General features: G+C 50.7%; 1 protein-coding gene across 1 annotated transcript in view; it reads right to left on the bottom strand.

Annotated features, from left to right (window-relative positions):
• Positions 1–12,163, bottom strand: part of RASAL1 (RAS protein activator like 1) — a 36,408-nt gene extending 24,245 nt beyond the window's left edge. The window contains exons 1-4 of the mRNA XM_032168608.2: positions 12,069–12,163; positions 7,480–7,536; positions 4,681–4,794; positions 4,428–4,489 (exon numbers count right to left, since the gene is read on the bottom strand). Coding sequence (XP_032024499.1) covers positions 4,428–4,489; positions 4,681–4,794; positions 7,480–7,536; positions 12,069–12,133 — 298 coding nt within the window. The 5' untranslated portion in view covers positions 12,134–12,163. The remainder of the gene's footprint in view (positions 1–4,427; positions 4,490–4,680; positions 4,795–7,479; positions 7,537–12,068) is intronic.
• Positions 12,164–25,313: the final 13,150 nt, after the last annotated feature.

The raw sequence follows: 25,313 nt of genomic DNA, 5'->3' as shown, positions 1-25,313 counted from the left end.
GTTTGTTTGATCTTACTCTGGGAAACCTAAGTGAACATGCTTATCCCTAGAGAGGAGCAGGAGTTGGTTATTCTGGGACCCCTTGAGGGTCTCAGCCTAATGGAGAATTCTCATGTTGAGTAACATCCACCCTGCCCCTAGTCCAAGTTTTAGTCTCTTTTGTTGAGTGTAGAATTGATACTGACGTTTGCTTTCAGGGAAATCCTTCACGATCTCCTTGCTTTTTGTTTACCATTCCCTGTTAGATTTTAGCTAATGGTTTTTGTTTTTGTTTAGATGGAGTCTCACTGTGTCACCCAAGCTGGAGTGCAATGGCACAATCTCAGCTCACTGCAAACTCCGCCTCCCAGGTTCAAGCAATTCTCATGTGTCAGCCTCTCAAGTAGCAAGGATTACAGGCGCCTGCCACCATGCCCGTCTAATTTTTGTATTTTCAGTAGAGAGGGTTTTCACCATGTTGACCAGGCTGGTCTCGAACTCCTGACCTCAAGCGATCTGCCAGCCTCGGCCTCCCAAAGTGCTGGGATTACACACGTGAGCCATCCCACCCAGCCTCATGATTTGAGACGGAAAAAATACTGAGGGATTTCCCATTCTATAAAGAAGTTTGGCCTGGCATGGTGGCTCACACCTGTAATCTCAAAACTTTGGGAAGCCGAGGTGAGCTGATCACCTGAGGTCAGGAGTTTGAGACCAGCTTGGCCAACATGGCAAAACCCTGTCTCTACGAAAATACAAAAAAAGTTAGACAGGTGTGGTGGTGCACGCCTGCAATCCCAGCTACTCCAGAGGCTGAGGCATGAGAATTGCTTGAAACTGGAAGGCAGAGGTTGCAGTGATCCGAGATCATGCCACTACACTCCAGCCTGGGTGATAGAGCGAGACTCTGTCTCAAAAAAAAAAAAAAAAGTTACCACAAGTCCAGCAATGTATTAGGAATCCTATTTAATCCAGGATCTCACTGTTGTGTAACAGGAGAGCGCTTTTGAGGATTGAGTCCCTCCAGCTGCTGAAAGTAGACGTCTCATCTCACATCTCTCTATCTCCACTGCTGCCTCCACATTTCTGCCGCATGCATGCAGATGCATGGACACGTTCCTTCTTTTCTTGCTGCCTGTTCTGTGAGAATGTGTTCTGTTTTCCTATCTAAGTCCACAAGTTCCTGGAAGCCAGGCCTTATACTTCACTCATTTAATTTCACTCCCCTGGGAGGATGTTTGAGGTACACTGGGTACAGCTCAGTGGGCAGATTAAGAGCACAGATTTTGGAGGTTGACACAACTTGGGTTGGACTCCGATTTCTGCACCTTCTAGAAGGGGGAAGTCACCTCCCCTCTCTATGCCTCTGTATATTGGAGATCATTCTGGTGGACACTTCACTGGCATGTTGAGAAGTAAAGTGCTTAGCACCATGCCTGGCATATAGTAAGCCCTCATGAAATAGGATTATAATGATGATCAGCACATAGTAGGTTTTTAACTAATTCCCACTGAGGGAAATAATGCATTATTCAATAAATGGTATTGAGACAATTAACAGTCATGTAGACAAAAAGTAATAAAGTTTAATCCTTACTACATACCTTGTATCTAGGTAAATTCCAAATAGATCAAAGACTTAAATGTGTTTTTTGTTTAATGCAATAAATGGCCAGGCATGGTGGCTCACACCTGTAATCCCGGCACCTTGTGGGGCCGAGGCAGGAGGATTGCTTGAGGCCAGGAGTTCAAGATCAGCCTGGCCAACATAGTGAGAACTTGTCTCTATGAAAAAAAAAAAAATACACATATATATACGTGTGTGTGTGTGTGTGTGTGTGTAATACATTAATGTTAGAATTAATTATGTTTTAAAATGTTTCCCTTAATCTTAGAGTTGAGAAGTTCTTTTTAGGTCTAACAGAAAATTCAGAACCAAAAGAAAAATATGAGATTAAATATAGAAAAAGAAATTTTATACATGAAAAAATTATAGGCAAAGTCAAAACATAAGAGACAAACAGAGAAAAAATATTGCAGCTAATTTGACAAAGAATTAACTCCCCCAATATGTAAAGAGCTCCTACAAATCAATAAGAAAAGGCAAACAACCTAGTGGGGGGGGGAAATTCATGTATAATATGAGTAGACAATAAATGGAAGAGAAAATAAAGTGATTCTTCAAAACTGTATATAAAAAAGGCTCATGAAGAAGTGCAAAATAAACCTATGCTGACACAATATTTCACCTATCAGATACACGATCAAAAATTTCGATAACTGGCTGGTCTGAGTGCGGTGGTGTTTACAACTAATTGATCACAAAAAATTTGATAACTGTTTGAGAGAGTGTGGGGTGAGTGGATTGTTACCTCTTCCATGGAGGGTGATTTAGCAACAACTATCAAGTATGCAAATGTGTGCATTCTTTAATTCACCTCTAGGAATTTATCTGACTGATGGATATAACTTATATATGTGTGAAATTTTATTTGTACGGGCTAGTTATTGTAGCATTGCTTGAACCAGGGAAAGACTATGAACTCCCTAGATGCCATCAGTAGGGAACTAGCCAAATAAACAATGGTAAAGCCACACAGTGGAGCACCACGATGCCATCCCAAACGAAGAATGAGGAAACTCTGAGAGCACTGTTATAGAAAGATCTCAGAGATACTTAGTGAAGTAAAAAGGCAAGGTACAGGCCGGGTGCAGTGGCTCATGCCTGTAATCCCAGCACTTTGGGAGGCTGAGGCAGATGGATCACTCAAAGTCAAGAGTTTGAGACCAGCCCGGCCAACATGGTGAAACCCCGTCTCTACTAAAAATACAAAAATTAGCCGGGTGTGGTGGCAGACCCCTGTAATCCCAGTTACTCAGGAGGCTGAGGCAGGAGAATTGCTTGAGCTCGGGAGGCAAAGGTTGCAGTGAGTTGAGATTATGCCATTGCACTCCAGCCTGGGCGACAGAGCAAGACTCCGTCTCAAAAATAAATAAATGAATTAATTAAAAAAATTTTAAAGGCAAGATACACAGCAGAGTGTAAAAGGCTGCAATTTGTACAAGCACAGAAAAACACAATATTAAGAGCACAGACTCAGCTTGGGGCAGTGGCTCACACCCGTTATCCCAGCACTTTGGGAGGCCAAGGCAAGTGGATCACTTGAGGCCAAGAGTTCAAGACCAGCATGGTTTCACATGGTGAAACACTGCCTCCACAAAAAATACAAAAATTAGCCAGGTGTGGTGGTGCACGCCTGTAGTCCCAGCTACTTGGGAGGTTGAGTTGGGAGAATCACTTGAGCCCGGGAGGTTGAGGCTGCAGTGAGCCAAGATTGCACCACTTCACGACAGCCTAGGTGACAGAATGAGACACTGTCTCTCTTTCACACACACACACACACACACAAAGCACAGACTCTGGAACTAGACAACTTTGTTTCAAATCCTGGCTGCCTCACTTAATAATGTGATCTTGAGCAAGTCATTTAACCTTCTGTGTCTCAGTTTATTCACCTATAAAGTGGGCATTAATAATTAGAGCACCTACCTCTCAGGGTTATGATGAACCTACATCACTGAGTCCATAAATATAAAGAATTAGTGTCAGAATAATATTTTTATATATATTATATATAAATAGTTATATGTTTATATTTATATATACAGTATATAAATGTTTGCTGCTCTTACTATTTTTAAATTATTTTTAGTAGCAATGGGGTCTCCCTATGTTTTCCAGGCTGCTCACGGACTCCTGGGCTCAAGCGATCCTCCTGCCTCTGTCTCTGCCTCCCAAGGTGCTGGGATTACAGGTGTGAGGCACCATGCCCAGCCTGCCCTTACTACTGTTACTTGCTTATATATGTTTAAAATATTTCTAGAAGGACATACAAGAAACTGACAATGTCAGGAAGGGAACAGAGTAGCTGGGGTGCTTATCATAAAATCTGAATATTGAACTAGGCAAACAAATTAACTGCTCAAAAACTAAAGACAAGGCTGAGCATAGTGGCTCACACTTGTACTCCCAAGACTTTGGGAGGCCAAGTTGGGAGGATTGCTTGAGCCCAGGAGTTCGAGACCAGCTTGGGCAACATAGCAAGACTCCGTGTCTACAGGATATTTCTGAAAAAATTAGCTGGGTGTGGTGGTGTGCACCTGTAATCCCAGCTACTCCGGAAGCTGAGATGGGAGGATCACTTGAGTCCAGAGGTTCAAGATTGCAGTGAGCTATGATAGCACCACTGCACTCCAGCCTGGGTGACAGAGCAAGACCTCGTCTCTAACGACAACAATTAAAAGAAAACAAAAAATAAAGACAAAAGCAACAGGAGAAATAAGTTTCCACTGAAGGCTCTGTGCTTCACCACGCCACGTGCCATGCCCCTGCAAATGCCCACCCCGGGCATGGCCCCCTCCTCCCTCTGCCCATGCCCCTCGCCCACCTCGGGGGTCGGCTGTAATCGCCTCCCTGCTCAGCGAGATCTTGCCGATGATGTCGTCGTGCCTGCAGGAAGGCGGGCACGTGAGGGTCTGAGTCAGGGGCCCCTTTGCCCCGCCTCAAGAGAAGTGGGGGCAGGTGTCAAGGTCTGGGTGGGAGGGCACGCCCTCGTGGGGTGTGGACCCACATCCCCTCTCCCCTCAGGTGCCCAGGCTTGGGTCCCTAACCCACACATTCCACTTTCCCCAGCCACAAACCCGACGGTGTCCTCATCCAGCACGTAGAAGGCCAGCTGGTGGAAATCCAGAGGCAGGTGCACCGTGTACTCCTCCCCCCAGAAGGGGCCCAGGCTCCTCCAGACAGTAGCTGTCCTGCGAAAGGAGGTGCAGGGGGCTGGGGGTCCTCGGGCCACACAGGAGGCAGACACCTGGAGACCCACACACACACACACACACACACACGGGAATCCAGACACACACACACTCAGAGACCCCCCACACAAACCCGGCTAGAGGCCCAGACACGCACACACACCCAAGGACAGCCACTCCAAGATCCTAGATACGTACTCACCCAGGGACACTGGAGCATGTATGAATCCAGGCATAGAAACACACACAGACCCCAACACATATACCCAGAATATCAGACATACACCAGAGATCTCAACACACACACACACAGAGGCACGTACACAAAACACACACATGATCCTACACACCCACATACAGGGCCCCAATACACAACTAAGGTCCCAGATACACAGAGACCAACAGACACGCATAGCGACCCACGGAAACATATGTGCAGATACACACACACGGATTCACACTGAGACAGAGTTGCTCACAGATACACCAAGGAGGCCAGAGACAGAGACACATTGACACATAAGCAGATACACATATGCACCCTCAGAAAGTCCTAAAAACATGTACCTTTGTGTTTGGAAATACAGACACCAGACACATGCAGATAGACACATAGAAAACAGACACATTCATGAAAATAGACATATGTCGGGAACACAGAGACACACTCGGAGATCCAGAGACACGCTCTCACACACTTACAATGATACAAGGCAGGTACACATAGAGACACACACACACGGTCATACAAACACACAGTCACCGACACACACACACACACACACACACACACACAATTCCATTCATTCATTTGTTCATTCATTTACTCCATAAACATTCACTTGGACTATGGGCCCAGCCTGTGCTGGGCTCCAGGGATCAGAGGAAGAGGTGTCAGGGCTGCTTACCCCACAGACCCCCCTTTCACAAGCAGGTGCTGTCTCCCAGCAATTAGGACATGGTGGGAGAAGTCCTGGGACTGGGGTTAGCTCAATGGCCTCTGGTTGGGTCTTGGGGGTAGGGTCGGAGGAGATCAGGGAAGGCTTCCTGTAGGAGCTAGTCAGGCAAAGTGGGGAGAGACAACGAGGACAAGGACAAATATTCCAGAAGGCTGGAACAGCACGGGCAAAGGCCCTGTGGCAGGAATGAGTTTGGTGAGCTGAAGGAATAGGAAGGTGCCTGGTGGGAATGGTGGAGGGAGAGGGGCCAGGAGACAGGAGGTGAGCAGGGGACAGAGCACTCAGGGCTTTGAAGCACGCGGTGAGCAGGAGGGAGGCACAGGAGGGATGGGGACCAAGATAAGCCCAGAAACAGGTGCACACACACAGCATCTCTGCCCTGACACCCCTGCAGGGGTACTTCCCTTTACCCAGCAGAGAACAAAGATTCTACTTTGCCCAGTAAAGACACACCCACATTTGTGAATGCAAAGTTTGGTTCTCATACCTGTTGCTCCCTTCCTCCCTCCTTTCACCACACTGTGCCCTAAGAAAGAGTGCACGTGCGCACACCCCCCCACACACACACACATACACCACCTTCTTCCTCCAGCCCAGTGGCACCAACCTCAGATGAACCCCCAGTGCTTCCTCCCAAATACCCTCTTCCCCCAACCTGACCTTTCCCCAGCCAAAGGTCTTCTGAACATTCCCCAGCTCCTGAGCCGAAAGGCTTCTTACAGCCCAGAGAGGGAGAGACAGCAGCCTGGGGTCACACAGAAAATCAATCTGTGGGTCTGGGGTGGTGTCAGGGAATGTATCAAGGGGCCAGCATGAGCACAGGGAGGACAGTGGAGGGGAGTCAGTGGAGGGGGGAGCTGCAGCTGACCCTCCCCCAGGCGGGCTCCCCACCCCCAGCTCTGAGCCCATCTGGACCAGAATAGGAGCATCCTGAATCCTGCCGTCTCCATAGGAACCAAGGCCTCAGCCACCCACCAGCCCACCCACCCCCATCAGGCCTGCGGGGATTGAGAGCTGTCCCTCGGCCTGCGGGGGTGGGAGCCAAGCAGGGCCCAGCCTGATATCCCCCTGCGAGACTCACTGACACCCCAAACATCCTCACACCTTCACATGTGTCCACACTGGCGCCTGTGTGACCAAATCGGCTGGCATTGGTGTTCACATGTGTGTGCAGGGCAGCCATGTGCACGTGCATGTACATGCACACTACACTGGTACACACACGTGAGCCTGTGCCCTACACACCCACAAGGACATACACACGTGGTCACAGGCACTCACACTAGCCCCGCAACATCCCCCACCCCCTGCAACTCACGAGCAGGCCCAGCTGGGCGGGTGCACACACAGACACACATGCACACTCCCACGCACACAGACATCCCCAGTGCCCGCAGCACCCGGCAGGCCCGGAACCAGCCAGTCCAGCCAAGCGTGAGATGCCTGCCCCCAGAGAGGCCACTGTAGGAGGCACAGGCTGGCAGCGCTGAGTCAGCCCCAGGGAGCCAGCAGGGACAGCATTAGGTCCAGAGGCGGAAGGCAGGGCTGGTCGGGGAGAGGAGCTGGCAGTCCCAGCTGGACACAAACCACCCACCTTCAGGCCCATGAGTCCCCCGCAGGGTAAGCACTCCTTTAAATGTGAATTCTTGGTCCCAGATTCCCCAGGTCTAGAAGGAGATCCCTCCCTTCCTCCTCTCCCCCCAGGCCTGGTGTCGCCACCCCTCACCTGGCCACCACCTCGTCGTCCACTTTCACTAGGCAGTAGGGGTCGCTGCTCCCAGACCTGCAGAAGGAGGGAGTTCAGGGAGGAAGCGGGTTGAGAGGGCAGCCATGGGTGGAGGGTCCCAGTCATGACACAGCAGGGGAGTCGGAGGCACAGACAGAGAAGGGGACTTGCCCAGGGCCACATAGCAAGTCCAGCTCAGAAGTAGAACCTCAGGGGACCAGCAGGAGATGTCACAGCTGCCCAGGCCACCACATCTGTGCACTCTGGGCTTCCACCCATAGAAATAGAACAGGGAGGCCTGAGGCCAGCAGGTTCAGAGTCCTGGCCTCGAAAAGCCCAATGCAGAGGCCCAGAGCGTGTGTGTGTGTGTGTGTGTGTGTGTGTGTGTGTGTGTGTGTGTGTGGTGTGTGTGTGTGTGTGTGTGTGTGTGTGTGTGTGTGTGTGTGTGTGTTGGGGGGGGCGGTCTTGAATGCCTGGCTTCACCACCCTCTGGCTGTGCCATCCCAGCGAGTCCCCTTCCCTCTCCGGGCCTCAGTTTCTCTGCTCTATAAATCAGGTGTGATGCTCACACACACCTCCTAGGGGGCTGGAGGAACTCAAATGCTGGGCTGGATCATGGTCTGGCACCCAGCTTTCCCCTGCAGGGGCTTTAATGCTGTGTCCCCAGCTTTTCATTTCAATGAGAGCTTCCCTGGGGAGGGGACTCCCCATTCCTCAGCCCTCCATGGGGACAGACTCAGCGGACCCTCCCTACAGGCAAAGACCAGGGAACCCAGGCTTCAAAATCAACCCTCAAAATCTCTTAAGATGTGCTGCACTCCCTTAAGTAGCTATGAGTCATCTGCCAATTCAGGCCAGCTGCATCCCCCCTTCATAATAACAGTCACCAGCAAATCCCAAGCTGTCTAACAGGCCCCTCACTTCCTCCTCCATCCCATCATACAGGCCTTCTTTGTCTTTCATCAGGCCCCGGGCCAGCCTCAGGGCCTTTGCACCTGCTGTTCCTTCTGCCTAAGACACTTTAGCCCTAATACTGCCATGGCTGGTTCCTTCCTGCCATTCAAGTCTCAGTCCAAAGTCACCTCCTCGAGAGGCTGTCCCTGGCCACCACTGTCCTGTATAAAATGACCTCCACCTAAAATCCTCTTCTTTCTTCTTCTTCTTCTTTTTTTTTTTGAGACAGAGTCTCACCGTATCACCCAGGCTGGAGTGCAGTGGCGCGATCTTGGTTCACTGCAATCTCTGCCTCCCAAGTTCAAGCGATTCTCCTGCCTCAGCCTCCCGAGTAGCTGGGATTACAGGCGCACACCACCACACCAGGCTAATTTTTTGTATTTCTGGTAGAGACAGGGTTTCACCATGCTGGCCAGGCTGGACTCCAACTCCTGGCCTCCTGTAATCCACCCACCTCGGCCTCCCAAAGTGCTGGGATTGCAGGTGTGAGCCACCACGCCCAGCCTCCCTTATTTCTCTATGCATTTAGTATTTGTCTCCCCACCTCCCTGCCACTTCCAAACTGTGAACTCCCTAGGGAGAGTCTGTGTCCCCCCCTTCCCCACCCCCAGCCCCCACATCTGGCATGCATTTGGCCCTCCAGAGCTATTTCTGAATGACTGGGTTTATGGAGTGCTGTCTCTGGAGCAGGGAGTAACAGTCGAGATAGGACTGGACCCAGGTTTGTGGACTCACACTCGCATTCTGAAACCAATGCCCCCTCTACCTATCCAGATGGCCCTCTCCCTCGATGCCCCAGCACCACTCCCTTGATCTCTGCCACCTTCTCTCTGTCCAGTTTGTGTAGATCCACAAATGCCTCCGGGATTCCAGGAAAGAGAGACGTTGGCGCTAAGAGTTGCCTCCAACCTGAACTTATCTTGCTGGATGAGCCCTTCCCTGTGCCTCAGTTTCCTTCTCTGGACTCCTTCCCTTATCCCCCTCTGGCTGGACACTCCAATGCCTCCATTTCCCTACCTGGCTTCTATCCCTGAACACTTTAGACAGGTGACAGACAGTGTCTTCATGTTCCTCTGTGGGTCCTACCTCTGAATCCCCTTCTGTGGAGTGCCCCAAGCCTCAGTTTCCCCTTCTGGCTCCATCCCAAATCCATTGGACTGGGTAACCCCAGGAGCCTCAGTTTCCCCATTTGGGCTTCACCCTCAGACACCTGTGGCTGGTAATGCCCTGTGTCTCACGTTCCCTCCCTGGGTTCTCCACCCCTAAGCTTCCTTTATGCAGGCACCCATCCCTTATTTTCCCCAACTGCAGATGTGGGGTCAGATGGGCTGGGATCCCACTAGCGGAGGGCTGGGAGACACACCCCCTCCTGCAGACCCAGCCTGACCTCCAGGCCCTCCTGGGAGCCGAGCTCAGCACTAGTCAGCTGCAGGGCTCTGACGCATGAGGGCCTTATCAGACTCCTATCAGGGAGGGCAACAGTGGCAAGAGGGGGTGGCTGCTTCCAGACCCCTGATCTCTCCAGACTTGTGGCCTCTCCCACGGCCCCTGACTCAGCTCAGTCTTGGGAAAGCAGGCCCCTCAGCCATAGCCTGCCCAGTCTGGTTTGGGCATGGAGTAGTCAGAGTTCAAATCGCAGCTGGGTGTCCCTAGGCAAGTGACTTTGCCTCTCTGGTCCTCAGTTTCCCCATTTGTAAAATAAGAGACGCCAATAGGACTATATGAAGTGTTAATCACAGGGCCTGTCCATACTAAGCCCTCAGTGACTGACTGCTACTATTTCTAATAGTAAAAACTCTAAAATTACCTGAAGAGGCCTCCTCCCGGGCCAGAATGGACCCCCTTCAAACCTGGCAATGCTTTAGGCAGAGTCTGGGCCCTTTCGCTTAGGAGAAGAGGGAAAGAACACACCCCACCTAAGGGCTCCCATGGCATGGAGCTCTCAGCAGCCTCCAGGAAGAGCCCCTTTGAAGAAGGGTGCTGATGGCTAGGGAAACTGAGGCAGGATGACTGGACCCCCGCAGCTGGGGCTAAGTGACTCCTCCCCACACTTGCTCTAGGGCATGACCTATTTCATAGCTCACTGGCCCAGGAATTGGGGGCAGAAGTTTGGCCAAGAGCTGCAGGAACCAGGCATGCCTCAAGTCCCTTCTCCAGAGAAGCAGCAGGTTACCGTGAGCCAGTGTCCAGGTGCAGGGGCGACACCCATCGCCCCCTCATGACCTCTCACCCAGGGCTGGTGGAGGGGCCAGAGCTCAGTGAGTGAGAACCCCGTTGCTGGAAAGGACTCCTTTCACCACCTAGCAGCTGCCAGGCCCCCAGCCTGGCCTCAATGCCCTAATAGTGTAGGCCGTCTCATTCCCAGGGGCTCTGAGGGGACATCTCAGAAAGAGGCTGGTGGGGGGGCTTGTCCAGTCACTGAACTGTCAGAGCACACACTCTGCTTCTCATTCAGGGTGTGTATATTTGGAGTAGCCAATGAGGCTGAAGGGTGGCAAAAATTGCTCTCAACAGCTGCCCCCTTGACGCAGCTGCAGTGTTTCGGGGGTTGGGAGTGTCATAAAATCAGGCAGGAAAGTCCTCTCTGGGAGCCCACACCTTGGGGAATCAGCGCAGAGCTAAGACCGAACCTCGACAGAGGCGAAGGCTCCTAGTCCATGCTCCTGCTCACCTGGGCCACAGGGGAACTCCTAACAGGTCTTCCACCCTCCCAGCTGGATGGGAGACCCCAGGCAACCAGACGGGGACTCCGGTCCAGAGCTCTCATTGCCCAAATGGGAAACCAAGGCCCAGAGAGAAGCAGGTTCAAGGACACACAGCAAATGTCCTCCAGAGGATCCCACACCTGTCGCAGGTGCTGAGGCCCTCAGAGCCCCTTCTGGGCACTAGGCCAAGCAGGAGGGCGAGCCCGCCCCCCACATTCTGCTGATTCAGCAGCTGCTGACTCAGCCCTGGGGGAAGCACAGCTTGGGACTGGTAGTGAAGGGAGCCGTAGGGTCCCCCAGTCCCATTGCACCTGGCTGGGAAAGGGGTCGCAGCAAGGAATTGGCTCTTCAAGCAGCTCAGCACCCAGGGAAGGCCCACACGAGGCTGGGAGCCACAAGACTGGGGATCTCAGGGCCTGGGGTCAAAAGGACCCTGGAGGGCCACCTGGTGACACTCTGCAAACCTAAGCACCAGATCCACACAGGATGTTGGGGCTCATCTGATCCCAGGCCCTCCAAGGGTTCCCTGGCTAGGCCCCCACCCAGGCCTGGAGGAGCCACCTCCAACATCTGCCTAGACTAAGGAAGAGACCCCCCCCTTTGTCCCCTCCCAGATCTGACAGAATATGGCCCTCTAATCCCCTCTTCAGCTCTGGACGACCCCCTTTAGTACATCGCGGGAACAAAGACACCCCCTCCCCTGCCCGGGGGTGAGGCGAGACATCTGCTAAGTCTAGGCGCCCCCCTCCCACCGGGACAGCCATGGGCATGGGGCCTCTCGCCCCTTTAAAGCGAATCTGCCCCAAGACCAGTCTTAGACAAGAACCCCTCGCCCTCCTGCCAACCCGCCCTGGCACGCGGAAAGGGCGACGTCGGCCCCACCCCAGGCCTTGCGCGCCCCTCACCCCGAAGCGCCCTAGGAGTACTCACACGTCCTTGGCAGGCAGCGCGCGGCCCTCCACCACGCGAACACTCAGGGAGCTGCTCTTGGCCATGGCGCCTAGCCACAAACTTTCCAGGCAGAAGGGCGCTCACGTTCCGAGGCTGGACCAGGGGACGTCTACATGTCACCTGCTTCAAGCCTGGCGCCCAGTGGTCCCAGTGCCGCCTGTCCGAGACCCGGGTAGCTGGACGGGAGATTTCCGAAAGAGGAGAAGGTGTAGGTGCCCGGGGAGGGAGCGCCCGTCCGGACTCTACAGGTAGGAACCGTGCTCCGAGCAGGAGGAGCGCGCAGGGGGCGCAGCGAGATCTTGCCTAGGCGTCTGGAGCTCCTGGCAAGCGGGCTGGGCGGGCAGGGGGCGGGAGGGGCGGCCCAGGGACCTCCCCCCAATCCCGCCTCCAATGGGGTCCCCCGCCTGACCCCGGGCCCCCTCGCGCGCCCTCTACCGGCACCCCAGTCATGCGCGCCAGAGCGCACGGCGGCGGAGACAAGGGTGCACCGCCAGGTGGGGAGGGGCCCCCGTCCTGATGGGCGTGGCCGCTGGCTCCTGGTGAGTTGGCATTGGGCTTAAAAGACATGGTCTGTGCCCCCGCCTGTCCCTCATCCAACGTATTCACAGCTCTCCGCCCCCACCCCTCCTTGCCTACCATGCAGGCACCTGCCTCCTCTCTCCAACCTCCGCGCCCCCGGTCCAGGAGCAAGTATTAGTGGTGGGTGGGAGGTGTCGCCAGAGAGAGGGTCGCATGTTCCCTGGGGGTCAGTTCAGAGTCAAGGGAGGGGCCTTGAACATCCCCTTCCATCTCGTTCTAGTTTCCAGTTAAACACAGAACCCAGACTCTGCTCTAACGTCACGGGCTGGCACTGCGGGGGAGGAAGCCGCGGCCGGATGGGGGAGGGGAAGGCTTGAAGATAACCACTACAGCGATGATAAAAAGTCATCTACGGTTGTTTGAACCCTTCATGGGTGCCAGGCACTGTTCTAAGCGCTTTACTGGGATTAGCTCATTTTTGTCTTCAGATGTGCACTACACACTACTGCACTATTACCCCATTACCCGCAGTTTATGGACAAAGAAACTGAGGTTCAGAGGGGTTAAATAACTTGGCGGAGGTCTCACAGTCAGTAACTGATTTGCCTTCCCGGGGTTCGAATCCTGGCTCTGCCATTTGGTAGCTGTGTGGATTTGGGTAAGCCATTCAACCTCTCTTTGCTTTGGTTTGGTTTTCTCATCTGTTGAGTGAGGATGACATCGCATTTCAGTCACAGGATTTTGAAAGAATTAAATGAGTTAATGAAGATAAAAGTCTCAGGACAGTGACAAGTACCTAATACACGTCCAGAAAGTTTTTGATATTCTGATTGTTGTCTTTCGAGGCGTGGCCCACGCGTCACCTCTCCTGGGAAGGCTTCCAGGATGCCCTTCCACTCCAGGCAGAGATTTTCTTTCCTTTCTCTCTGCTCCAGTGACTCCAGGTTTGTAAATTTTTCTGATTTTAAATGAGACAATATGACAGGCAGGGCCTGTCCCAGGACAGATCTGTTCGCACACTTATTTCTCCCTGTGAATTCATTATTGACCTGCCCAAGACCTCTTGGAAGGCCAGGCACCAATGGGAGTGCCCCTGCAGATTGAATGCGGGAGCCAACGCCCAGACCGGCGGGACCAGGAGTGCCCTGCCTGGCTCTGCCAGCAGCCCAATGATCTGCTTCCCAGTCTCCCTCCTTGACTCCCCACCCAGCACCCTAGACAGGCTGATGAGGAACTCAGAGCCCTGGAATTCCTTCCCCAGCTGGTGGCTGCCTGGTGAGTCTCTGACCCACCAGAGACGGGGTCTCAGTTAACCCCATCTGGGAAATGGATCTAGCAGAACAGGCTCCAAGGCTTAGAAGTATTGCAACATACTCAGCAGGGCATGAGGGGTAATCCAGGGTTAGATCCAGAACAGTAATAGCCCCAAAGGAGTCGTTAAAGAACCCCTCCCACTGTGATTTTTTTTTTTTTTTTTTAGCCCAGCTGGAGGGCAGGGCTCGATCTTGGCTCACTGCAACTTCTGCTTCCGGGTTCAAGTGATTCTCCTGCTTCAGCCTCCTGAGTAGCTGGGACTACAGGCACCCACCACCATGCCCGGCTAATTTTTGTATTTTTAGTAGATTTTCGTAGTTTGTATTTTTATATCACCATGTTGGCCAGGCTGGTCTTGAACTCCTGATCTCAAGCAATCCACCCACCTCAGCCTCCCAAAGTGCTGGGATTATAGGCATGAGCCACCATGCCTGGCCCAGTGTGATCTTTATCAGTTACCCCAGATTCTCTCCAAAGAAAATATACCACCTAAGGTGGTGGGGGGAATGGTACTTAAGGTATTTGCTATGTAACTGAAGTTTTAAGACAGGAATCCTGCCCCCCGCCCCATGCCGCCCCCCACCACACATATTTAGTGGAAGCTACTGTTTGAGCCTTTTTCTTCTGCGAGCCTGCAAAGACCTCAGACAGGCCTCCAGACCCCCAGGACCCCTGTTGGGACCCCCTGATGATGGAACCTAAGGGGCCTGTTCCTACAGCCCCCATGGGATGCCAGCCAAACTGCCACACAGCCATCTTGGCCCATCTTCCAGAGCTAAGCAGGAAGTCATATACCCAAACACCCTTCCCCAGCTCTCCAGGGGGAAATACCAAGGATATAGACTGTGCCAGCTGGGCCTCCAGCAAGCCAGCTCTGTCACCTGTCTAATATCTGGAGTATGACCCCACAATTTGCCTGGGGCAATGGCCACAGTCCCCAGACTTTCCACATGGCCCGGCCATTTCCTGTTGTTCTGAGAATCTCTGACCTGAAACTAGCAGGGAGTTAGAGGTTGCCTAGGGCAGTCCATGCCAAGGGACCGAAGTGGGAAAGGCAGACCAGAGAGAGTGTGTGGCCTGCAGGGGCCCATCCAGCTAGGCAGGGAGAGAGCAGGCTGGTGATTCCCCCAGGGTTATTATGAGAGTTAATCTCAAGGGCAGCGTAAGGCACTTAGCATCATTCGTGGCACATAGTAGGTGCTCAAGAAATGGCCAAACCCCAACCCCAAGTTCCTTAAAGATAAATTCATAACCATCTTCTTGCCATCTCCCTCCATAGTCTAACACCTATGAGATACACACAGCAGGTGCTTCATAAAGACTTAAATGGGAAGAAATGCTGAGTTCAGGGTTTACCAGAAGAGGGTTTAGCATCAGGCTGAATTGGGATTGAACCCTGGCACCTGCACTTCCAAGCCAAGTGTTCTTGGGCAAGTGAGTTACTCTCTCAGTGCCTGAATTTCCTCATCTGTAAAGTGGGGATACTAATAGCATCCACCTCTAGGATGATCATGAGGCTGGAAAAGAAATAAGTGCCAGGTGTTTAGCACAGCCTGGCATACTACAAGCACTCAATAAATGTCATGGCCATTGTGGGATGTCCTGTGCCTGATACTGAGCCCCATTTGGTGGCTTAGCTCTGAGGCTGGGTCCTGGGGACGTTGCCCAGGTAGAATGCAGGCCCAGCCCCAGATTCCAGGCATGGATGAAGGCCCACACTTCAGTAGCCAGGGCAGTTCCAGATCGCTGAGCTGGGGGAATCTGAGGACTTTCATCCTGGCTGAGAAATCTGATAGAGAGCTTCCAAGATCAGGGCTCCGGCCTCCTCGATGGGCCCTCCATCCAAGACAGGCTGAGTCTTTGCTTCATCTGAGATGCTGGGCCCTCTGACCAGGACTGGCTGAGTCTCTGCTTGATCTGAGATACTGGGCCTATGGCCCAAGGAGGGGTCACAGACATGGAGGAGAGAGGGCTCCTCATCCCACAAGAGGGATCAGGCCTGAGCATGGTGGGGGTGTCCTGGAGACTGCTCCCATCAGCACTGGAGAGCCAACTGTGCACATAACTTTCCAACTCCATGTTTAGCCACATCACATGGGAACTTGAAATTGACTAGGGTAGGATTTACAGTATGGAAACTGGCAAATGCTACATTTGTTTTTGAGAGTCAGTTTACCAATACACTACTGGGCACAGGAATCCCTAGTCACATAGCTCTCTAGACACCGTTCCTGAATCCAACACCCTTAAGACTTTTCTCGTATCCTCCCAATCTGCTCCTCCAACACACACTGCCTTTGCTCGATCAGTCATTTCCCTCAAGAAGGCCTTTACAAGGCCAGATATGGTGGCTCACCCCTGTAATCCCAACACTTTGGGAGGCCGAGGTGGGAGGATCACTGAGGCCAAGGAGTTTGAGACCAGCCTGAGCAACATAGCAAGACCTTGTTGCTACAGAAAATTTTAAAATTAACCAGGTATGATGGCTTGCACCTGTAGTCCCAGCTACTCAGGAGGCTGAGGCAGGAGGATGGCTTGAGCCCAGGAGTTCAAGGCTGCAGTAAGCTATGATAGCATCACTGCACTCCAGCCTGGGCCACATAGCAAGACACTGTATCTTAAAAATAAATAGGCTGGGCATGGTGGCTCACACCTGTAATCCTAGCATTTTGGGAGGCCAAGGCAGGAGGATCACTTGAGCTCAGGAGTTTGAGACCAGCCTGGGCAGCATAGTGAGGCCTCATCTCTATTATATAATTCTTTTTAACTAAATAAGTAAATAAGGCTGGGCATAGTGGCTCACACCTGTAATCCCAGCATTTTGGGAGGCCGAGAGGGGCAGATCACTTGAGCTCAGGAGTTAAAGACTAGCCTGGGCAACAGGTGAAACCCCATCTCTACTAAAAATATAAAAATTAGCCAGGTGTGGTGGCATGTGCCTGTAATCCCAGCTACTTGGAAGGCTAAGACACAAGAATTACTTGAACCTAGGAGACGTAGGTTGCAGTGAGCCGAGATTGCACCAGTGCACTCCAGCCTTGGTGACAGAGTGCGACTCTGTCTCAAAAACAAATAAATAAATAAGTAAAAGTCCTCCCAATAGGTTAATAAAGATTATAAGAGATGGTGGTGGGGGGAAGTAAAGCACAGGTATCAGTGTAAATGAATACTGTATGGCTTTTTCAAAAATGTTCTCAAGGAAGATTTAATGACAAGAAAATACTAAAAAAGCATAAATAGTGAGGAAAAGGTATATCCAACCATATACACAGTATGAGTCTGAGGCCATAGAATATTCTATGTATGAATATATAAGATCTTTTGTTGAACAAACGTGTATTGAGTGCCTACTATGTACTGGATGGTAGGGATATAGCGAGGTTCAAGTGAGGGATAAGACAGCCCCGCGCTGCTCTCCTGGGGCTCTCAGTAAAATAGGAAAGCAGACAAAAGTAACACAGCTCAATAATAAACTCCCAGAAAGTAGCCGGGCGCGGTGGCTCACGCTTGTAATCCCAGCACTTTGGGAGGCCGAGGCGGGCGGATCACGAGGTCAGGAGATCGAGACCACGGTGAAACCCCGTCTCTACTAAAAATACAAAAAAAACAAACAAAAAAAAATTAGCCGGGCGTGGTGGCAGGCGCCTGTAGTCCCAGCTACTTGGAGAGGCTGAGGCAGGAGAATGGCGTGAACCCGGGAGGCGGAGCTTGCAGTGAGCCGAGATTGCGCCACTGCACTCCAGCCTGGGTGACAGAGCAAGACTCTGTCTCAAAAAAAAAAATTAAAAAAATAAAAAAATAAACTCCCAGAAAGTAAAGAACGATGCGAGGATGACGGAGCAAACATGGGGGCTACAGCTGGAGCTGGAGGGATTCCTTACACACAATAGCATGTACTTTTTTTTTTTTTTTGAGGTGAAGTCTTGCTCTGTCACCCAGGCTAAACTGCAGTGGCACGATCTCGGCTCGCTCTGTTGCAGCCTGGGTGGCTGGAGTGATCTTGGCTCACTGGGAGGTGGAGTGGCACCTCTGCCTTCCAGGTTCAAGTGATCCTCCCACCTCAGCCTTCCAAGTAGCTAGGATTATAGGCATGTGCCACCATGCCCAGCTAATTTTTTGTATTTTTGTTGTTGTCATTGTTGTTGAGAAGCACTTCTACTCTGTCACCCAGGTCAGAGTGCAGTGGGGGTTCAAGCAATTCTCTTGACTCAGCCTCCCAAGTAGCTGGGATTACAGGGGTCCGCCACCACACTTGGCTAATTTTTGTTTTTGGTTTTGGTTTTGTTTTGTTTTTTTTTTGAGACTGAGTCTCGCTCTGTCACCCAGGCTGGAGTACAGGGGCGTGATCTCGGCTCACCACAAGCTCCGCCTCCTGGGTTCACGCCATTCTCCTGCCTCAACCTCCTGAGTAGCTGGGACTATAGACGCCCACTGCCACGCCTGGCTAATTTTTTGTATTTTTAGTAGAGATGGGGTTTCACCATGTTAGCCAGGATGGTCTCGATCTCCTGACCTTGTGATCCACCCACCTCGGCTTCCCAAAGTGTAATTTTTGTATTTTTAGTAGAGACGGGGTTACACCATGTTGGCCAGGGTGGTCTTGAACTCCTGACCCCAGGTGATCCTCCTGCTTCGGCCTCCCAAAGTGCTGGGATTACAAGCACGAGCCACTGCACCCAAGCCCATGTGCTTCTTTTACCATCAGAAAAGGATTCGTGGTCCCTCCGGCTTCTAAAAGAACCACCATCCCAAGCCACGTGCAGTGGCTCTCACCTGTAATCCTAGCACTTTGTGAGGCTGAGACAGGAGGATTGCTTGAGCCCAGGAGTTTGAGACCAGCCTGGGCAACATAGCAAGACCCTGTCTCTACAAAAATAAAAAATAAAAAATTCGCTGGGTGTGGTGGCACACACCTGTAGCCTCAGCTACTCCGGAGGCTAAGGCAGGAGGATCTCTTGAGCCCAGGAGTTTGAGACCAGCCTGGGCAATGTAGTGAGACCCCGTCTCCATACATAAATAAATGGAATAGTTGTCCTTTATTTGTATTTCCACAGTCTCCGAGAAGCCCTCCCAGAGGAGTAAGGAGGCAGAGTTCCTCCCCCAACCCCAGGCCCCAGTGGCACCGCTGTGTGACCTTGGTCTCTTGTTCCCTTGTTTCGTGGCAATTTACATGCTTCTCTTACCTTCTAAATGTCAGGGACAGTGTCTGATTCATGTCGAGCCTCCCACACAGCTAGGCACATAAGAAAGACTCGCGACACGCACACCGGGTTAAACAGAATTCAGTTCCCCTGGAAGGCTGGAACCCGGCCTCTCTTCATGTGATAACAGTCATGTTATTTTTTACTTCCTCCCTCCCTACAGTGCCTAGGAGGGCGGCTTCGTCATTGCCAATTTACCACCTGCCCAGTGTACCTACACCTTCAAACGAGGAGACCTGTGTCCCCTCCTGGGAAGTGGCACCTTCCCTTCTGAGGCCAAGACCAGGGCAAAGCAGACACAGGCCCCAGCCTAGGCTGGGGTGACGAGTTGTTCTTTGTCTCAGGAACACAAAGCCCCGTTTGTGATTGCTGGGCACCACTCTGGGCAGGGAGCTACGTGGGACAGGAGGCAGCAGTGGCAGGAATGGGCAGGAATTCCCAAACCCCCTCCTGCGGGCTGGCTGCCGAGATTCCCTCCTCCCAGGGCCTGAAAACAAGATGTCTGTCTTTCAGTCGGCACCCCCATTTCCTCCTGCCTCAGCCCCACTCCCCAGAGTTCTCCCCGCACCCCACCTTGGAATGGAGAAGTAGAAAAGGGGAAGGCACGGAAGCGTGAGATGGGCGGGTTGGGGGATATTTCCAGAGCTTGTAGGTTTTCAGCCAAGGGCAAGGCTGGCTGAGCTGTGTCCTGCTGTCACTCAGCGTCCCCACCCTCCAGGAGATAGTGGCAGAGGCATGAAGGAGGCTGAGCTGGCAAGAAAGTGGGACTCCCACCCCGAAGCGTGGCAGGAGGGCTTGGGAACAGCACCCCATTGAACGGAGAGGAATGCTGAGGCCTGGGTAGGCAGGAGTATTGGCTGGCTGCAGAGCTGAAGCCACAGCCCCAGCCTTCTAAGAGAAGTGGTTTGTGCAAGGACTTTCTCCCCTCCCTTAAGCCGTGAGCAGCTCCAGGAGAGGGAAGTTGAATGATTTTTTTTTTTTTGAGATGGAGTCTCTCTCTGTCACCCAGCCTGGAGTGCAGTGGCATGATCTCGGCTCACTGCAACCTCCTGGGCTTATCCCTTCCTCAAGGAGGCCTCCGTGCCCCTGTGCATGCTCTCTAGGCCTCTCCTCCTAACCCATCACATACCTGCAGGGTGATTTGATTCCTCTGACTTCTCCACTGGCCTGTAAGCCCAGGAAGTCAGGTTTTGTCTTATCCCCTGCTATATCCTTAACATTGAACACAGTGTCTGGCACTGGGTAAGATGCTCAATAAATATTTGCAAAAATCACTTCTAAAAGAACATAATGGCTGGGTGCGGTGGCTCATGCCTATAATCCCAACACTTTGTGAGGCTGAGGCGGGTGGATTACCTGAGGTTGGGAGATTGAGACCAGCCCATCTCTACTAAAAATACAAAAAATTAGCCGGGCGTGGTGGCACATGCCTGTAATCCCAGCTACTCTGGAGGCTGAGACAGGAGAATCACTTGAACCTGATAGAAATTGCTGGTGTGGTGGCTCACGCCTGTAATCTCAACACTTTGAGAGGCTGAGGCAGGAGAATCACTTGAGCCCAGGAGTTTGAGACCAGCCTGAGTAACATAGCAAGAACTCATCTCTACCAGAAATTTTAATAATTACAGCCGCATGCGGTGGCTCATGCCTGTAATCCCAGCACATTGGGAGGCCAAGGCAGGTGGATCACCTGAGGTCAGGACTTTGAGAGCAGTCTGGCCAACATGGTGAAACCCCGTCTCTAACGCCTGTAATCCCAACACTTTGGGGGACCGAGGTAGGAGGAGGCCGAGGTAGGAGGCTCTCCTGAGGCCAGGAGATCAGGACCAGCCTGGGCAATGTAGTAAGACCCCATCTCTACAAAAAAATTTTTTAAACTTAGCCTAGCACAGTGGTGCACGCCTGTAGTCAGAGCTACTGAGAAGGCTGAGGTGGGAGGATTGCTTGAGCCCTTTAGCCTGGGCGACAGAGTGAGACTCTGGCTCTAAAATAAATAAATAAATAAATAAAACTCAACAGTTAAAAACACTCCAGTTAAGACATGGGCAAGAGGTGTTTCACTGAACTGAACATATATTTCACTTAGGAGGATATACAGATGGCAAACAAGCACATGAAAAGATGTTCAACTTCATTAGCCTTTAGAGAAATGCAAAGTAAAAACACAATGTGCTATCACTACATGCCTATCAGCGTGGCTAAAATAATTCACAATAGCAAAGCCTTGGAACCAACCCAAATGTCCAACAACGGTAGACTGGATTAAGAAAATGTGGCACATATACACCATAGAATACTATGCAGCCATAAAAAATGATGAGTTCATGTCCTTTGTAGGGACATGGATGAAACTGGAAACCATCATTCTCAGCAAACTATCACAAGGACAAAAAACCAAACACCGCATGTTCTCACTCATAGGTGGGAATTGAACAATGAGAACTCATGGACACAGGAAGGGGAACATCACACTCCGGGGACTGTTGTGTGGGGGGAGGGGGAGGGATAGCATTAGGAGATATACCTAATGTTAAATGACGAGTTAATGGGTGCAGCACACCAACATGGCACATGGATACATATGTAACAAACCTGCACATTGTGCACATGTACCCTAAAACTTAAAGTATAATAATAACCAAATAAAATAATAAAAAATAAAAAAATAAAAAATAGTGATCACAGCAAAGATACAGAGACACTGGATCATTCATTTTTTGCTGGTGGAAATGTAAAATGTGCAGCCCCTATGCAAAAGAATATGAGACTTTTAAAAAATTTTTTTATTTAATTTTTTTTTTTTTGAGATGGAGTCTCACTGTGTCCCCCAGGATGGAGTGCAATGGTGTGATCTCAGCTCACTGCAACTTCTGCCTCCTGGGTTCAAGCAATTCTTCTGCCTCAGTCTCCCAAGTAGAGTAGCCGGGATTGCAGGTGTGCACCACCACACCAGGTTAATTTTTGTATTTTTAGTAGAGATGGAGTTTCACCATGTTGGCCAGGCTGGTCTTGAACTCCTCCTGACCTTAGGTGCTCTGCCCGCCTAGGCCTCCCAAAGTGCTGGGAGAAGTGCTCGGCTCGCTCTTTTGCAGCCTGGGTGGCTGGGAGAACGGCGTGAGCCACCGTGCACGGCTGGCAGCTTCTTTAAAAACGAAATGTCACTTATCATACAGCCCAACAACTGCACTCTTGGGCATTTATCCCAAAGAAATAAAGGCACAGGCTCACACAAAAAGTAGCACATGAATCTTCATGGCATATATATATATATATATATATATATATATTCTTTATATATATAATTTATTTATATGTATATATATTTTATATATGTATGTATATATTTTGGAGACCTGGTCTTGCTCTGTCGCCCAGGCTGCAGTGCAGTGATGTGATCACAGCTCACTGCAGCCTTGACCTCACAGGCTCCTGCCTCAGCCTCCCAAGTAGCTAGGACCACAGGCCTGTGCCACCAAACCCAGCTAATTTTTCTTTTTTCTTTTTTTTGTAGAGACAGGGTCTCTCTATGTTGTCCAGACTGACCTTGAACTCCTGGGTTCAAGAGATCCTCCTGCTTCAGCCTACCAAAGTGCCAAGATTACAGGCATGAGCCACTGCACCTGACCCAGCTTTACTCTTAATAGCTTTATTCTTAAAAACTGGAAATGACCCAAATGTCTTTCAGCCTGAATGGTTAAACAAACTGTGGTACACCCATACCACGGCATGCTGCTCAGCAATCCAAAGGAACAAAGTATTGATACATACAACAACCAGGATGGATCTCAAGAGAATTATGTGTAGTGAAAAAAGCCAATCTCAGAAGGTTACATACTGAAAGATTCCCTTTCTGTCCCCTCCCCTCCCTTCCCCTCCCCTCCCCTCGCCTCCCCTCCCTTCCCCCCCCACCCGACTCCACCCTCCCCTTCCTTCCTTTTGAGACAGAGTCTTGCTCTGTCACCCAGGCTAGAGTGCACTGGCTGGATCATGGCTCACTGCAGACTCTGTCTCCCAGGATCAAGTGATCCTCCCACTTCAACCTACCGAGTAGCTGAGACTACAGGCATGTGCCACCACGCCTGGATAACTTTTGTATTTTTTTGTAGTGACAGGGTTTCATCATGTTGCCCAGGCTAGTGTCAAACTCCTGGGCTCAAACGATCCTCCTGCCTCGGCCTCTCAAAGTGTTGGAATTACAGGCGTGGCCACCATGGCTGGCCCATTCCATTTCTCTAACATCCTTGACATGTCAAAATTATACAGATGAAGAACAAAGGAATGGTCGTCAGGGCTTAGGGAGGGGAGAAGCGGGAGACCGGTATGCCTCTAAGTGAACCTTGTGATGAACTGTTCTGTATTTTGACTATAGTGGTTGTCACATAAATATACCTGTGGCAAGGCTGCATAGAACTAAATACACACACACACACACATACCCATGAACGCATGTTAGAATGGTGAAATCTGAGCGAGTTCAGTGGGTTGTAGCAATGCCAACTTTCTGATTGTGATATTGTGCTATAGTTACGCAAGATGTTACCACTGGAGAAAACTGGGTGGAAGGGATATGGGATCTCTCTGTATTGGTCCTTAAACTGCATGTAAATCTACAGTTATCTCAAAAATTAAAATGTAATCTAGGCCGGGTGTGGTGGCTAATGCCTATAATCTCAGCACTTTGGGAGGCAGAGGCAGGCGGATAGCTTGAGCACACAAGTTCACGACCAGCCTGGACAACATGGTGAAACCCCACCTACAAAAAATACAAAAATTAGCTGGGTGTGGTGGCACCTGACTGAGGTCCCAGTTTCTTGGGAGGCTGAGGTGGGAGGATGGCTTGAGTCTGGGAGGTAGAGGTTGCAGTGAGCCAAGATCGTGCCACTGCATTCCAGCCTTGTGGTAGAGCCAGACCTTGTCTCAAAAAAAAAAAAAAGAAATTAAACCATAATCTATACTACAACACAAATATTAAAATGACCTTTTTTTTTTTTTCGAGACAGAGTCTCACTCTTATTGCCCAGGCTGGAGTGCAGTGGTGCAATCTCAGCTCACTGCAATCTCTGCCTCCCAGGTTCAAGTGATTCTCCTGCCTCAGCCTCCTGAGTAGCTGGGATTACAGGCACACGCCCCCATGCCCAGCTAATTTTTGTATTTTTAGTAGAAACTGGGTTTCACCATGTTTCCCAGGCTGGTCTTGGTGACCTCAGGTGATCCACCTGCCTCGGCCTCCCAAAGTGCTGGGATTACAGGTGTGAGCCACCGCACCTGGCCATAAAATGACTTTTTAAAAAACTGACAATACCAACTGCTGGTGAGGATATGGAGCAACTAAAACTCTCGTAATGGAGCAACTAGAACTCTCGTACTTTGCTAGTGTGAATATAAAAATAGTACAGCCGCCTTGAATAACAGCTTGCAGTTTTTTATACAGTTAAACATACACTTACCATATGACACAGCAATACTACTCTGACATATTTACACAAGCGAAATGAAAACTTACGTTTGCACAAAAACCTGCACATGAATACAGCCTGTATTTGCAAGTGCCCAGAACTGGAAGCAACTCACCTGTCTTTCATCTGGGGAATGAATCAACAAACTATAGTATTCATAATATAATGTACCCAGCAATGAAAAAGAATGAGCTACTGATACACATATCAATATGAATGAATCTCAAATGAATATTACTAAGTGAAAGAAGGCGGACTCAAAGGGCTACAAAGTATATACCGTGATTTCATGTATGATATCCTGCAAAAGGTAAAACTCGAAGGACAAAGAATATGTAGAAGTTGCCAGAGGCTGGGGTGGAGGGAAGGGTTGATTATAAAGGGGCACAAGGGCTTTTTGGGGTGATGGAAATGTTCTGTATATTGATTGTAGTGGTGATTACATGACTTTATGCATTTGACAAAATCCATAGAACGGTACATGGAAAAAGTGACTTTTACTTTTTGTAAAAGATACCTTTATCTTTTAAAAAATTAAGAAAAAAATGAAGCCAGGCAAGGTGGCTCATGCCTGTAATCCCAGCACTTTGGGAGGCACGCACATCGCCTGAAGTCAGGAGTTCGAGACTAGCCTGGCCAACATGGCGAAAACCCATCTCCACTAAAGATACAAAAAACTAGCCAGATGCGGTGGCGCGCACCTGCAATCCCAGCTACTCCAGAGACTGAGGCAG

The sequence above is a fragment of the Hylobates moloch genome, unplaced genomic scaffold (assembly GCF_009828535.3).
Source record: "Hylobates moloch isolate HMO894 unplaced genomic scaffold, HMol_V3 SCAFFOLD_12, whole genome shotgun sequence".
NCBI lineage: Eukaryota > Metazoa > Chordata > Mammalia > Primates > Hylobatidae > Hylobates > Hylobates moloch.
The sequence above is the reverse complement of the archived record's forward strand: the minus strand, read 5'-3'. Positions and strand labels throughout refer to the sequence as shown.